At 53.7% G+C, this 15826-nt stretch overlaps 1 protein-coding gene across 1 annotated transcript in view; it reads right to left on the bottom strand.

The window, feature by feature from the left end:
* Nucleotides 1-1814: 1814 nt before the first annotated feature.
* OTOG (otogelin) overlaps nt 1815-15826 on the bottom strand; it is a 91997-nt gene continuing 77985 nt past the window's right edge. The window contains exons 44-56 of the mRNA XM_023239728.2: nt 15503-15715; nt 14832-14936; nt 14557-14664; nt 14060-14161; nt 10693-10791; nt 9432-9472; nt 8377-8452; nt 8102-8280; nt 7239-7343; nt 6947-7066; nt 5760-5805; nt 3319-3398; nt 1815-3236 (exon numbers count right to left, since the gene is read on the bottom strand). Coding sequence (XP_023095496.2) covers nt 3036-3236; nt 3319-3398; nt 5760-5805; nt 6947-7066; nt 7239-7343; nt 8102-8280; nt 8377-8452; nt 9432-9472; nt 10693-10791; nt 14060-14161; nt 14557-14664; nt 14832-14936; nt 15503-15715 — 1475 coding nt within the window. The 3' untranslated portion in view covers nt 1815-3035. The remainder of the gene's footprint in view (nt 3237-3318; nt 3399-5759; nt 5806-6946; nt 7067-7238; nt 7344-8101; nt 8281-8376; nt 8453-9431; nt 9473-10692; nt 10792-14059; nt 14162-14556; nt 14665-14831; nt 14937-15502; nt 15716-15826) is intronic.

The raw sequence follows: 15826 nt of genomic DNA, 5'->3' as shown, positions 1-15826 counted from the left end.
GAACTTGAGCCCGAGGCAGGGAAAATGGGATGGTTCTGGGGCTCAAAACCCCTCGTGTTTGCAAAGACGTCACAGGGGGCCCATAGGCTGGGCAGCCGCCCAGCTCAGCTACCAGCTCTCTGAGGGGCTGGGCCCTGGATTCCTGTTTCCTTACCTGTCTGCTGTGTGGCCTCTGGGCTTCCCTGAAGCTTTAAGTCATGCAAAGAGATTGGGGATAGGGGAGAAGCCATACATACCCCTTGAGCCTTGAATCTATTCTAATCACTTCGTCCTCCCTTACACAGTGACAGTCTTTGGGACCCTCAGGACCAAACAGGATGTTCTGGGACCAATGTTGCCATTGAACCAGCTGGCCCAAGCAGCAAGGAAGGGCCCTCCTCAGTCCTGAAAACCCTTCAAGGGAATGAGACTGATGTAGGTGTGTGTGTATGTGTGTGTGTGTCCCTGCACAGGTGCATAAAGGAGGTGGATCATCCTGTGGGACTTGACCCACAATTTCCTTTCTTCATTTACCATATCCTAGAGAGCCCACCATGCCAGTATATGAAACAGTTCTATTATGATTTTCAATGGCGTGGCTGTAGCAGGTGATCTAATCATTCACATTGATAGGCATGTAAAGTTGTTACTTTTTTTTTGTTTAACTTAAGACAATGCTGTAATAAATAATTGGGCACCTGCCTTGTATGAATTGCCTTTTTAGATGCTGTATTAGTTTTCTATGGCTGCTGTAACAAATTACCACAAACTTCATGGCTTAAAATAACACAAATGTATTCTCTTAGAGTTCCAGAGGTCAGAAGTCTGAAATCTGTTTCACTGGGGTAAAATCAAGGTGTGGGCAGGCCTGTGTTCCTTCTGGAGCTCCGGGGGAGAATCCATTCCTTGCCTCTTCCAGCTTCTAGGGGCTGCCCACATTCTTTGGCCAGCGGCCCCTTCCTCCACCTTAAAATGCATCATTTCAACCTCAACATCTGTCATCTCATCTCCTCTCTCTGACCCCTCCTGCCTCTCTCTTCCAAGGACTCTTGGGATGACATTGGGCCCACCTGGATAATCCAGGATGGCCTCCCCACCTCAAACGTCTTACTGTAATCACATCTGCAGAGTCCCTTTTACTATGTAAAGTCATATATTCAGAGCTTTCTGGTATGAATATGTGGACATATTTGGAAGACCATCATTCAGCCTACCACAGCTGCCTAGAAATATGATGGCTTCATCAAAGGGTGTATGTATTTTTTATATAAATCACCATCTCCAAATCATTTCAGTGAACACTGATATCAGTGCTGCTGGTGGCTTTTTGAGGGCAATCCGGCAACACTGATCAAGGTTTAAATTCCTCACCATGTCCTGTCCTTTCTAAAGCACAGGGCATGGGATCATGCTGGCTGATAACGTGTGCTTCTTGTGAATCTTACACTAAAATGTCTGAATCTAAAAGAGTTGGTTTCCCAGGAGGCAGCTGGGGGATCAGGACTGGGATATTTGGCCAAAGGGCTGGAGTAGGAGGCTGGCTTCCAGGAGGAGCAGGCAGGAGGGATGCCTGGGTGGAAGTAAAGGTGAGGTAAAGAGGCAGAAACATGTGATTCCAGTGGTGGGTGTGACCATCAGGAGTGAGGCCCCCAGGAGTACACAGTGGGGGCAGGGCAGGTGCTGAGGGGGGCACAGCTCTCTGAGAATAGAGAGCACAGGTGGGGCAGGACAAGGTGGGGTGACCTTCAGGGCCATAAAATAGTCTTTTCCTCACAGCTGAAACTCCTTCAGATTCAAAGCAAACCTGACACCCTCAGAGATGCTCAGAGGCCTGATATCTTTCCGTGGTTTATTGGATCTAGAACCAGAATACAGATACAAGAACAAAGAGGCTGCAGGAACAGCTGGGGACCATCTTGGCACAGGCCTCTATCCCCAAACCTAGGGACACTAGGGCAGCCACATATCCCCAGACATACCAGAGCACTGCTGGGGCCTGAGCATCCTGGCCTGGACCCAGCAGCACACAGTGGCATGGGGAGGTGGCCTACAGAGTGGGGTGTGAAGGGGACCCTAGACCTGGCTTTAAGAAGGACACTCTGGTTCAGAGACAAGGTTCTGGGAGATCAGCTGTATGTCGGGCTTGCATTTTCCACTGATAGACGCTCTCCTGCTAAACAGTCCCATGACGCAGAGAGCTAGGAATTGGCTGAGCCACAAAACTCACAGTCAGGCCCCTCCAGAGACCAACTCTACTATGTCCTTGGAGAGAAGGCACATTGCAAAGCCAGGCACTGCCCTTGCAGGCTGAAGTTACCATTAAATAACCAAGGATCCTGCCCCCACCTCACAAGAGCCAGCTCACCTCCAGGAAGTCTGGCTGTGGGGGATACGTATAGAGCAGGCATGGGTCTGTTCTCCTAAATCCTTTCCTGAACCGCAGTGTCAACAACAGAATACGAGGGCATCCCTCTTGGGACTATAGGGGACTTGAGGGTCACCAAGCCCCCTCCCCGGTCTCTGGGCCAGGCCTCACAACACTGCTGAGAGGACCCCGGCCTGGGAACCCCCCTCTATGCTTCTGGGAAGTCCTCCTGGGCAGCTACTCACAGGCCTGTGTGTTGTAATTAAAGCCTCCCTTCCTTTTACTGTCTGTGGTTCTTCCCTGGTCGAAAGGGCCAAAAGAGAGAATGGGCCACCACATCCTGGCCCTGCACGTGGTCTTGGGTCTAGCTCTGGTCCTTCCTTCTCAGGAAAGTGTTCCCCCTCTCCACTGGTAGCCAGAGTCATGGATTCCCACATCCATGCCGGGGCTGGTGCCCCCAGTCTAGGGCCCATTCCAAACCTCAGCCAAGGACAGAGCTGAGTTCCCTGACCCCTCGGGTGTGGCACTTTCCCTGTATGCAGGAGAGGGAGGCCAGAGAAGGAGCCGGTATGGGTGTGGCCTGTTCTAGTCACGTTCTGTGCCTCTGCCTGGCATTCCATGCTCAGCACATACCAGCTCTCTACTCCCCAGGAGCTTCCCCCTCCACACTGGGCCAGCCGGCCCCCAGGTCTCAGGACCACTGGCAGGCGCAGTCGGTGGGCTCCTGCACTGTGTAGGGCACCCAGGTGGCGTTGGTGGCACAGAAGAGCTGCACGGAGCGGCGCTGCAGGCCCACCTCCCGGCAGCACTTGCAGAAGCGGGCGTAGGTGTTGATGTTGTAGTTGTAGATGCTGGCGGATGGGCATCTCCCGTCGCAGGACACGAGGTTCACCTGGAGACAGGCAGGCCAGTGAGGCCCACGGTGTAGCCCCGCCCCCTCAACCCCCTCCCACCGCCACTAGGGCAACACTCACAGGGGTGTTGCTCCGGCATTCATTCTTTCGGATGGTCATACGGATGGTCACCTTCTTGCAGGAGCGCCCATCCTCTTTACCTGGGGGGACAGGCTGGATGAGGCAGCTATGGCTGAGAAGTGCTGGCAGGGGGCAGCAGGATGGGCCAGACTGGGGCAGTTAGTGTCATGCTAGAGGGTCTCTCTACTGGTGTTAGTGCCCATGCATTAGAGCCCTTCGCCAGCAAAGAGAAAGCCTTCTAACTCAGTGCCCTGGAAAGATGTGGAGATGGCTAGGGCAGGGGAGAAAAGGAACCATGTCTGGACGGCCTCAGGGGCTCTTGGCCAGGGAAGAGGAGGATCTGGAGACCAGGTGGGCTGCTTCCCCACCCCACCCCCAAAGCCTATCTCTAATCCTTGCCCCTGACCCTGGCCATGCCCCCCCCCGCCCCCCACTCCCCTTGTGCCTCTGGCTCAGCTTCAGCATTCTGACTCTGAGAGGGCTTCTGGGTAAAGAGTCTGCAGTTTCCTGGATGTCTGGAAACCCCAGTCCCGGGCAGATGCTTGCACGCCTCAGGCTCACTGGGTTTCCTTTATCCATCAGACAGGGCCAGGGATTTGCCCACTTCACACAGTTGTCACAGAGGTGGAAAGTGATAAGCAGGTTCCTCTGCCTGGACCACGCCTCCCACAGACAAGCGAGCTCAGGGCCATTCCTGCCCTCACTGGCTCAAATAGCTCATCCTTGGGCCCTTCCTTCACCACTCCTGAAACTATAACGCCCACCCTCCCTCCACCTGTGCTCCCTCCCTGCCCCCTCCCTTGCCTTATTTCTATCTGGGGCACTGTCACCATCATGTCCCCAGTATGCTGGGGAAACGGAAGCTTTGGGCCTTCCTTTGAACGGCCCCTTCCACAACTTGTGGGTTGTTTTCTCATTCTCAATGAATACTCGCTTTCACACCCTGATACAGGACTTGTAAGTTTGTGTTCTTTCTCTTATGAGGCCCCCCAAGTTGCATAAGTTTCAATCCCCATAAAACTGGATGCATCCATCATATATATTTGACTTATTATGCGGGGCTCTCCCACTACAACATCAGCTCCATAAAGCTTTATTTATGCTGTGTCTGCAGTGCCTAAAACAGGGCCTGGCATATTGATGCTCAATAAATATTTGTCTGATGCATGGGCTCCCTGTGTCACTAAGGGTGCCTGCCAGAAACAGGGTGGAATCCTTTCTTGTGGCCTCTTGGCCTCACCACAGTGGGTTTCCTATCATCCCAGTGGAGGACTCCTGGCCAGAGCTAAGTTCACTTTTTCCTCCTTCCCTGCTTCCAGGAGGCAAGAGGACCAAGGGCTGTCCCGGCCAGGGCCCCCGGGGTCCCAGACCAAGGCCAGCTGAGTGACGGGTGGGAGCAAAGTGGTGGTGGCATTGGGCATTGATGGGTCCAGGAGAGGGGGAACCGCTGAAGCATTCCCACGCAAGCCCAAGGGATGAGGCTCGCTACCCAGCATGCACTGTTGGCCGAGAAAGGCCTTTGCCAGAGGCAGGGAGCAGAGGCCCCACCCTCCCCTCCCCCACCCCCAGAGCTGGGGCCACCTAGCAGAAGGAACGTTGTTGGGAATAGCAACGTGGCTGCATGCCTCAGTCCTGTGGGTTTCCGAGAGGAGTACCTGGGTGGCAGTGAACACTAACCCGTGGAGGAGAGGCGGGGCTAACGGGGACCACAGGAAACAGGGTCCCCGGGGAACCTGGGGAGAGGGACACGGGTCGTAGGTCACACGGGAGCACATGGAATATTCAGGGAACATGAGTTGCGGGTTGGAGATCAGCCAATGAGGCACTGAGCCCAGCTTCCTTGCAGTATGCAAGGTGGACACAAAACGGTGTCAAATTCTACATCCCTCCAAAGGACAGTCTGAGGACCCTAGGGAGAGGGGAGGCGTGTAGACAAAGGTCCTAAAGCTGACTAGAATGTGCATGCTTATGTGGCTCGGGCTGCAGGTAGCAGGGGCCAGGTGTGAGTCCGGGTCACTCGGACTGAGACAGCGACCCTGTGGGCCTGAATCCCCCCCGGGGGGAGTCTCTGAGACAGGGCTCCTGACCACAAGGAGAATTCACCTGGGGGGCTTCCGGGCTGGGGGTCTTGGCAGGGGCAGGAGGAGGCAGAACAGCTGATGAATCTCTGACCTCCTGGACTCAATAGCCCAATGTCCCCTGTCTCCATCAAGAAGTAAAGGCTTTTTGTTGGGACAGGGACAGGAGCATGGGCTCTGCCCACCCGCAATATCTGTGCCAGTGCCGTGAGCCCCATGGTAGTGGTGCGATCCCTTCATCTAAACCCCCGAAGAACGAGCACTGGAGGTGCCAGGCCAGGAACCCGGCCCTCTGAGCCTTGACAGGATACCCTGTCCCCCGCCCAGAGACCTCACCCCTGGGCCTCCACCGTGCTCACTCACATGTCCTGCAGCATCCTTCCAAGGAAGGTACCACTGAGCCCCCGACCTAGAGGGAGAGGAGGGGAGGTGAGTGGGAGAGCCCGTCCCAGGCCAGAAGCCAAGATCCCAGCAAAAGGCAGAAAAGGCACAAGAGCCTTGACTCAGCTTTTCCTCCCAAGATGCCCCAGGGCAGGTGTGCCAGGCCCCGCCGTCCATCAGGCCCTGGCCAGAGGGAGAAGGCGCCCCTGGGCTGGCCATGGGAGAGCCACAGGGACTAACCTGACTGGCTGGGCCACTGGCATAAAAGCTGCCAGTGGCCCCAGTAAGACCGGAGGCTGGGTTAAGATGGTGAGGTCCTCCCATCTTTCCAGTGGCAGCTTCCCTCCTGCCCCACCCTGTGCCCACATTAGTGCTTCCTGCACAGAGGGTCCGGGAGGGGAGCGATGCAGGGGCTGACCCATTTGGGTCAGTGGCCTGGGCTCCATCCCAGCCCTGGATAAGTCATCCTTTTCCTCTGGGCTCCGTTTTCCCACCCCTAAAATGGGTGCAGTTATCCCTTATAGCCCTCCTCCTCTATTATGAAATGGATAAAACAGTGATGTGACAGTTCTTTGTAAATAAGTATTGTGTGTGTGAGCACATGCATGTGATTTTGTGAACATATACATGTGTGGTTTTGTAATGCGAGTGTGTGTGACTGGGAGCGTGTGTACTTGTTTTTAAGATCAGAAACCTTTCAATGTCCAGTATCAATCTCAGGAACCTTCCTCATTTAACAATAACCAAACCCTCCAGAAATCCTTTTCCTTGAGGTATGTGCCCTTAGTGACAGCTGTCCCTGCCAGTGCTGTTTTGGCTAGTGGCAGTGCCATTAGAGCATCAGAGGACTGAACTGTGCACCTGCATGGCGTGTATGTGACGTCTCAGAACATGTGAGGATGTATGTTTGCATATATCCGTGTGCCGCTGTGTGTGTGATGTATGAGGATGTGGGGTGTGACGCATGAGGATGTGGGGTGTGACGCGGTCAGAGCAGGAACACGGAGAGATGTGGAGCTGGGGTGGCAGGACAGGTACGGCCTCCAGGGAACCCCTCTTCCCTCACTTCCGCACACAGGAGCCCCCCACCCTGCAACACCCCCCGCCAGTAAGACAGGCGATACCCCTGGCTTCAGGCCATGCTGTGAGGGGAGAAGTGTGGCACTGACCTTGGCACACTCCGTCTCGTTGAGTGGCGGGCAGCTGATGGGTGAGCGGACAAGCACAGCGCCCAGGGGCGTGTTGCCACAGTGATGGCGGGTACAGTTTGCGATCCAGGACGCCCCAGGCTGGAGGGCACAGAGGTGGACAATGGGGACTGGGTGGCTAGATGGTCTGAGTGAACAGACAGGGCACAGCTCTTGGGCACAGGTGCTGCCCAGGACCCTGTCTGTGCCTAGCCCTGAGCCCCGGTTGCCTCCTGGGATGCCCTCCCAGGTGGGTGGTTAAGGGGCTGCATACCAAGAACAGGGAGGTGGTGCCGTTGGGGAAAGTGAAGAGGCAGGACACGTTCCTACAGGAGCCACAGCAGGCGGCCAGGTCCCGTGGATGCTCGTACTCCTGATTCTGCAGGACAGGGCGGGACCAGAGGGACCTCAGCCATGTGCCCACCTCCACCCTCCTGCTTTCCTACTGTCTGATGGTCTCTGAGCCCCAAGCCCAGAGAAGCCCCCCTGTAGATGCTCAGAAAGGGAGCTCGCTCCCAGCCTCTTATTTCAGAAAGGAAGGTCATCCCTTAAGCCTCCTTTACAGCAATTCCTAGACCCATTCCCAGTTGACGAAGAGCATTTCCACCCCTTTCAAAGACAGCACTGCTGGTGATTAAGGGTGCTGGTTTTGTTTCCACGCAGACCTCAGTCTGAGTCCCGGTCCCTGTGGGAATTTGTACAAATGACCAGACCTCCCTAAACCTCACCTTTCTCATCTGACAAATGGGAATAATGCCAGCCCCTTTTAGCTTTTACTAGAAGCCAGTCGCTATCTTAGATACTGGGTGTGCAGAAGTGCAACAAAGGGTAACAACACAAACACACAAACCAAAGCAATAGGGAATGTACCAGTCGTAAGTAGGTGCTTCATCAATACGTCTTCTGTCAAATACTCGCCCTTGCCAGACCTTCACTCCTGCCATTCCCCTCCTGGCCTCTCCCAACCCCGCCCGTTCTCAGCACTTTCTACAGAGGTCTCTGAAGGGTCCCCTGCCCGCACCATGTCTCCTCTTCAGACTTGTCTAGAAACCTTGAGACTCCTCTGATTCCTGGAGCACCAGGGATCACCCAGGGCAGCCGCTGCCCCTGCCCACCCCCATCCTGCCCCGCACCTACCGCCTCACAGTGCACGTCACACAGCACAGAGGTGGTGTTGATTTGGTAGAAGCTGGTAAGAGGGTCGAGCACGTCAGTGCAGCGGGAGGTGTGGCACACGCCATCGGCCGAGAGTTCCACCACGGTCTGGCCCGGCAGCATCACCCCCAGCTCACGGCTCAGGCACACGGGGGCCTTCACTGGTTGGGCGTGCAGGATGGCAACAGTCACCGGAACCCAGCACGCACATCGGGCCCAGCCTGGCTCTACCCCACGGGCTTCCCTTCCCCACTCACCGCACTCGTATTTGGCGCATCCACACACATTCTCCACGCTGTGCAGGAACTCCTCGTCCAGCTGGGACTTCTCCCACTGGGTGGGGCAGAGGCAGTCAGCACCCCACGCTGGGGAAGCCCAGCCCCGCCCTTGGGAGCAGTCTGCCACCGGGGCCCTTGTCTCTATCAGCTGCCTCCTCGCGGTGGGTGGGGAGGGGCTGGCAAGCTCCGGCAAGCTCAGTCACTCCCCAGCCAAGGGAGAAATTCCCAGTATGGCTTCCCCACTGAGGATCACTCCCCGACGTCTTCTTCAGGGACTTAGGCCTCTCCTTTCATCCCAAGAACCCACGGGCCGCATCAGGGAGGGACCATTGCATGGCTTCCAGCCAAGAACCCAGCTTGGCTCATACTATCTCCCTTCCTCCTTCACCAGTTGAAGGGAGGAGGGAGGAGTGGGGGAGAAAATGAGAGGAAATGTGTGCTGGGAGGTAGGGGGTGAGGAGAATATATAAAATCTAGAAAATTGTGAAAAAACTTTAAACATAACTTCACATTTCTTACAGTATTTTCCCTTCCCTCAGTGGCTGTGCGGTCTGGTGGTTAAGGGCATGGCCTCTGGAGTCAGATTTCCTGGGTTCTAATCCTGGCTGTGATTTACTAGCTTCACGATCTGAACCTTAGCTTCCTTGTCTGTATCACTGAGCTCATCGTGGAATCAACCTTGTTGGTATGACACTATATACACAAGGCCCAGGAACGTTCCTGACACATAGTTAGCTCTCAATAAGCATGAGCTGCCGTAAAAAGTATCATCACCTTCATCATCTTCATCCTCACCATCCCCACCATCCCCACCATCATTGTACTTGCTCATCACAATGCTGAAGCATCCTCACGCCCACTCTATAAATGAGGACACTGGGCTCAGAGGGCAGAGCTTAGGACAAGAATGCCAACTTGTGATCCACGGTTGTTTGCACTACATTAAAGGAATAGGGTCTCCAGGGGATGGGAAAGAGTGGAAAGGAAAGGGGGAGGCAGGTCATAGACGGCGGGGAGGAGCAGGGTCTCCATACCAGGTGGCACCGGGGCACCGGGATTGTGTCGCAGTCACACTCTGAAAAACAGGAGGGGCCAGGACCTGTCTCACTGGAGACGTCCAGGTGGAAGTCTCCCCGGGCCTCCACGCCGCTCACTCTGGCCCAGCCCCTCCTCTGGCACAGACTCAAGCCCAATTGGGATAGGGACTGGGGGGGAAGAAGTCAAAATCTCAGCTTCCCTCCAGCCTGGCCCAGCATGGGGGCTGCGGCTTTCCTGGTAAGGCAGGTGGGGCAGTGATGGGTCCTAAGCTCCACCAGAGGCGGGTGAGGAGAAACAGGCCGACAGACCAATCACAGGTGTCCTTTGTCATCTGGGCTTCATCCCGCCCCATCCTCCTGAAAACCCTTTCTGGAGCAGATGTGGAGCCTCTCCAGGAGGGAACGCATCAAGGGCGGAACTTCTGACCAGGGGCACGTCCTGTTGGAAGGCGACTGCTGTGGCCCCACTACCAAACTTAACAGACACCACATCAGCTCGAGCTTCAAGGTAAGGAGAGCTCAAGGTCACAGTGCCTGTGAAACGCTCTCCCGGGTCACTCAGTCATGTTTACTATATGCTGAGGCTTTTCTGTGCTCTGGGGACAACACAATGAGTAAAATAGACTAAAATCTCTACCCTCGTGAAGCTTACATTGCAGGCCTGGAAAAAGACAGTGAAATAAATGCAAAATAATTTCTCAACTCTTTTTAAATAACATTTTATATAAAGCTCACTGGTATTCACTATTGATCATTGATGCTCCCAAAGGAGTTTGAGGTAATTTTTGTTTGTTTGTTTGTTTGGGGGGGGAGGGGCGGAGAGAGAAAGCGGATCTCGAGCAGGCTCTGCAACAGCACAGAGCCCGACATGGGCCTCGAACTCACAAACCGTGAGATCACGACCTGAGCTGAAATCAAGAGTCAGACACTTAACCAACTGAGCCACCCAGGTGCCACTGAGGTAAATTTTAACAAAAATCATGCTTACTAACAGACAGCTGCAATAAAGACTTGCTTTAGAAGGAAAAACCTTTTGGGAACAAGAAACTTGATTTTTCCCTTCTTTTGTCCTGGGGAGAAAAAGGTGTAGGAATGCTAAGCACCCAGAGATCAGATGCAGGGCGAGGAAGGTGATTTTGGCAGCTTCCATCTGGGGATTCTGGAGGGACAGTGGTGGGTCATTCCTCCCCTCCCTTACTCTTCACGGGGGCCCTGGATCCCTGCCTTTGGGGAAGGGCATCCCTGGCCAGGGACTTACCACAGGACTTGTAGGGGCAGCAGCGGTCTGGGCTCCACACCTCCACCAGAGCAGTGCCCATGCCACACTGTACTTGGGGACAGCGGAAGCTCTCACACACTGCGAGGGAGGGGAGGCAGGGGACACATCAGCTGCAGATACCTGGAGCAGAAATCCCCAGAATGCAACATTGGCTAAGGAGAGGGCTCCTCCTTGGGATCCCCCCAGTGTCCTCAGACACCCTCCAGGGCTAGAGTCCTGGGAAGAAGTCTAGGCTCCTGGAGTCTCTCCATAGAACTCCTAGTGGAAGACATAGTTCCACTCTGATGGGGCATTAGCGATATGACAATGTCAGAACGTTAAAGTCACTCAGCTGGGCCTTCCCTCCCCTGAATTCTGTGTCTCCCTGCGAGTAGTCAGGTTAGGATTATCAAAAAAATTATGAGGTGGAGGAAGAGAAGGACCTTTGTATAGTGTCAAAGTAATGGGTTACTTTCTGGCTGAAAGAGGAAAGCCGTAAATGTAAGATGGAGGTATCTGGCAGTCCCCACCGTAATCCAGGACCAACATTAGCCTGAGTCGCGGTGTCTCAACCAGCTAGTCTGTATCTCGTGATGTGATGTACGTTGAAGCTCGTGTTCTGTCGGGCCCCACACACAACTTGAATCCACCGGGTCTTAGATCTAACTTCTAGTTTATAGGAAGCACAGAGGATGGGGAGGAGCAAGGAAAACAGTTCCCGGAGGAAGCAAGTGGATACATCTAGAAGGTAGGACTTTCTGCAGGACCACAACCCAAACTCTACAATTCCATGTCACGCAGAAAAAGATGCTTATGCTAGATTAAATGATATTTAAGAGACCACAGGTCCTGGGTTGGACAAACCAGGAAAATCATGGATGGGGTATGATAGAACTTGAAATTTTTATTAACATTAACTGAGAACAGCTGGTTAAAAAAGAGCACGCGCACATTGTTGGCGACATGGATAGAGCTAGACGGTATGATGCTCAGTGAAATAAGTCACACTGATGTCCATCAACTGATGAATGGATAAAGAAATTGTGGTTTATATACACAATGGAATATTACGTGGCAATGAGAAAAAATGAAATATGGCCTTTTGTAGCAACGTGGATGGAACTGGAGAGTGTGATGCTAAGTGAAATAAGCCATACAGAGAAAGACAGATACCATATGGTTTCACTCTTATGTGGACCCTGAGAAATTAACAGGAACCCATGGGGGAGGGGAAGGAAAAAAAAAAAAAACAGGTTAGAGTGGGAGAGAGCCAAAGCATAAGAGACTCTTAAAAACTGAGAACAAACTGAGGGTTGATGGGGGGTGGGAGGGAGGAGAGGGTGGGTGATGGGTAATGAGGAGGGCACCTTTTGGGATGAGCACTGGGTGTTGTATGGAAACTAATTTGTCAATAAATTTCATATAAAAAAAAATAAGTCACACTGAGAAAGATACCATATGATTTCACTTACGTGTGGAGTCTGAAAAACAGAACAAATGAACAAGAAAACAAACAAAAAAGCCAGACTCTTAACTGCAGAGAACAAACCGGTGGTTACCAGAGGGAAGGCCGGTGAGGAGCTGAGTGAAATAGATGATGGGGATTAAGATACAAACTTGCAGTTATAAAATAAATAAGTCACGGAGATGAAAAGTACAGCACAGCGTAGGGAATATGGTCAGTAATATTGTAATGACATTGCATGGTGACAGTCGGTGACTACATTCATCATGGTGAAGACAGAATAACGTCTTCTTGAATCAATATGTTGTACATCTGAAACTAATATAATATTGTACATTGATTATACTTTAATAAAAACAATAAAACATAAAATAAAAAAGAGCATATACATGCTTATTTGGTTAAAATACACACACATATGAAGGCATAGAGATTATTTGGAAGGATATATACTCAAGTGCTGACAGTGGAAGCAGGAAGAAAGTATTTTCACTTTCTTATCTTTACTTGGATTCCGTACTTTCTATAAGGCATATATAGTGCCTCTATAATAAAAGTACAATGAAGATTGGGAGAAGGTAATAATATCAATAGCCTCCTTATACTGAGCACCTCTGTATCCCAAAGACCATCAGGTATTTCATATATTGTCTCCAGGCTTCACAACTGCCCCTCAGGGGACATACTATTAGCACCTCATTTTACAAGTGAGGAACCTTGGCTCAGAGAGTTCGTGACTCGCCCTAAGCCACACAGCCAGAAAATGGCAGGACTGGGGTGCAAAACCATGACTCACTGACCCTGCCTGTACTCACTGCACACGACCAGGCTTTCTCCTGAGAAGCGTGGAGAGACACGTGAACAAGAGAGGGGGGTGAGGTGGAGAGAAGAAGAGATGCGCAGAAAAAGGAGAGAGAAGACGAGAGGAAGGACATTGACCCTCTGCTCAGATCATCTTTGTAAGCTGGCCCCACTTTTGGGACCACTGGCCTCTGAGACCCCGGGTGGAGCCGATTGACCCAGTGTGGACAGCGCATCTGGGGAAAGCTCCATGGGAAACCTACACTATTTCAGACTTGGTTCCTGACACTTGAAGCAGTCGGCGTTGCCCCTGGAGTATCCCCGCTCTGTGCCCGTGAGGTTCGCTCACGTTTTTCCCACAGTCAATGTGCAGTTTTTGCAAACGGGGTCATCTTTAAATTTAACCAGTCTGTTAATTCTTATCCATCAGGTGTTCTTCAGGTCTCAAATGCTGGCTGTACTATGTCTACTAGGTACTATTAAGGTACTAGGTACTTAGTACACACTGTATTAAGGTACTATGTCCTGTAAAATTATCAGAAAGGGCCCACGCTTATTTGCGATTGCAAAACCAAAGAGCTTCAGAGGCTTCAAGATGCGGGGTCGTCAGGGATGCAGCCTCCATGTGCAGATACCAGGGTAATACAGTGACAAAAGAGATTGTGAAGCAGGGGCCTGGGGTCAGAGAATGAAGACTGTAAATCAATGCTAGGAGGATTGGGGTGGCCTCAACCCAGGCCTGGCCCTGGCCCTGGGCTGGGTGGCCATGGAGGGGACAGGGAACCTCTTCACGAAGCCTCAGAGCCACCCATGTCACAGCCTGGACCCCACACCATCCGGCTCCCCTGGCCTGGCCCCGCTTCCTCGGGTGGGGTCTCATCATGGCTTTGGCTACTTCATGCTTCGGTGCTCACTATCTGGGGGCTCCCTGTTGCTCCCTGTTGAACTCCCACGGTCCTGAGGTGAGGGCATGGTGAAGGGGCCTGGTGGCACATAAGAGTCTCATGCTCTACCCACTGAGCTAGCCGGACAGTTTCTGGTGGCACATAAATGTCCCTGGAGCCCCTTACGGTTAGGTCCCCATGTCCAGCTGGGACTCACCACACTGGTACACAGGGCAGCAGAGCTCTGTGGTGTTCCTGTCCACGGTGAGCGCCTCTCCTTCCTGACACTCGGGGATGGGATCTGGACAGTCGCCACAGGCTGAGGGGGGAGAGGGGCCACAGCTGTCACAGGTGGTCCCCCCCCCCCCCGGGTATGTGGGGGGGAGGACCTAAAATCCAGCTGTGACAGACAGGAGTTGGACTAAAGTAGTGTGTTGTGGCTTCATGGGGCCTGTCCTGGAGCAAGAATCTAGATCTTTCCTGTCGACCTAAAGTCTTACACTGAACAAGCACCAACTTCCTCATGCTCAGTAATATACAGGATGAAGCTGGGGTTGGTTCTCTTCCTCCTTCACTTCGCTCTGAACAGGAATCTCACCCTTCTGTGCCCAGGCCACCTGGAGACCCTCTCCCTTTCCTCCCTGCTGCCCAAGGACACCAGTGACGAAGGGGTGGCTGGGATCCAGCCGTGCACCCGATGGCATGTCCACCCACCGCAGAAGTAGGAGGTACAGCACGAATCCCCCAGGCGGCCCGCGATCAGAATCTGGTCTTGGCGGCAGCTGGGGACCAGCTCTGCCTCACACAGGTCTGGGTCACACTCTGGGGAAAAGACAGAATTAAGTGCAAGGGGCAGACCCTGTCTGGCCACGCCTGGACGCCCACCCTGGCTCTGCCCTGATCTCCAGCCAGAACCCAGTCCCCAGAGCTCCCCTAACCCAGCAGCTGGGCTCCCCTCCCCCTGCCCTCCCCACCTCAGGGTCTCTCACCACAGCTGTAGCTGGGACAGCAGGAGTCCTCCTGGAAGTGGGTGAGGAGTCGGTGGCCTGGGTGGCAGGTAGGGGCGAGGCCCTCGCACAGGGTCTGGTTACACACTGGCCGGGGGGCCACGGGGCCTGTCACCTGGAGGCTGGGACTCCCCCCAGCCTCCGGCACTGCCCAGCACCTAGACAACTTGTCCCCATTTCTCCCTCCAACCCCCCAAGACCCATGTTCCTGGAAGGGGCCTCTGAGGGTCACATAGAAGGTCCAGGGCTGGACAGAAGAGCATTAATAGGTAATATTCATTGAGATGGGTCATGTGCCAGCTGCTATCCTAGATCAGTATAAACTTCTAGATTCTCACAACCCAGAAGGTGGGTACCTATGATCAGCCTCCTGCTACAGTAGAATTGACTAAAACACAGAGGATGTTAAATGATCTGCCGAGGTCACGAGGCTGCAGTGGCGGAGGAAGAGTTCTCCAGGCTGCCTGGCTCCATAACCTGTGCCTTTAAGCCCTACCCCACGTTGATTCTTGAGGGTGGCTCCTGCCCCCCCCCCCCCCCCCGGCCTCAAGACACTTTCCTCTGCCCAGGCCTTGTCCTACCCATCAAGGCAGAGCTGGAGCCTTTTAACAGTCTTAAAGTTGAGGTCGAGGAAAGTAAAGGGTCTGACTCACCACAAACTGTCCCCAGGCAGCAGGGATCCTCAGTGGGCAGGAGCAGAGCCACCTCCCCGAAACGTGGGCAGGTCTCAGGGCGGGGCCCTGGGCACTCCAGGTCCACTGGGACGATGGTGTTGGGAGCTTGGCACTGGTGCTGGCAGCATCCGCTGAGGGAGCTGTTCCAGGTCTCCCCCAGGGCCCGCGGCACCCCCGTGCTGTCGGTGCAGGCTGCAGTGGGGGGTACGGTGGGGCACGGGGCACTGAGGTGGGCAAGGAGACCCAGACTGTCCCAGGCTAGACCCTCCCTGGGACACTCACCATCCCCAAAGTGGCCCTGGA

The sequence above is a fragment of the Felis catus genome, chromosome D1 (genome assembly GCF_018350175.1).
Source record: "Felis catus isolate Fca126 chromosome D1, F.catus_Fca126_mat1.0, whole genome shotgun sequence".
NCBI classification, from domain to species: Eukaryota; Metazoa; Chordata; class Mammalia; order Carnivora; family Felidae; genus Felis; species Felis catus.
This window is presented reverse-complemented; position numbering and strand designations above follow the sequence as displayed.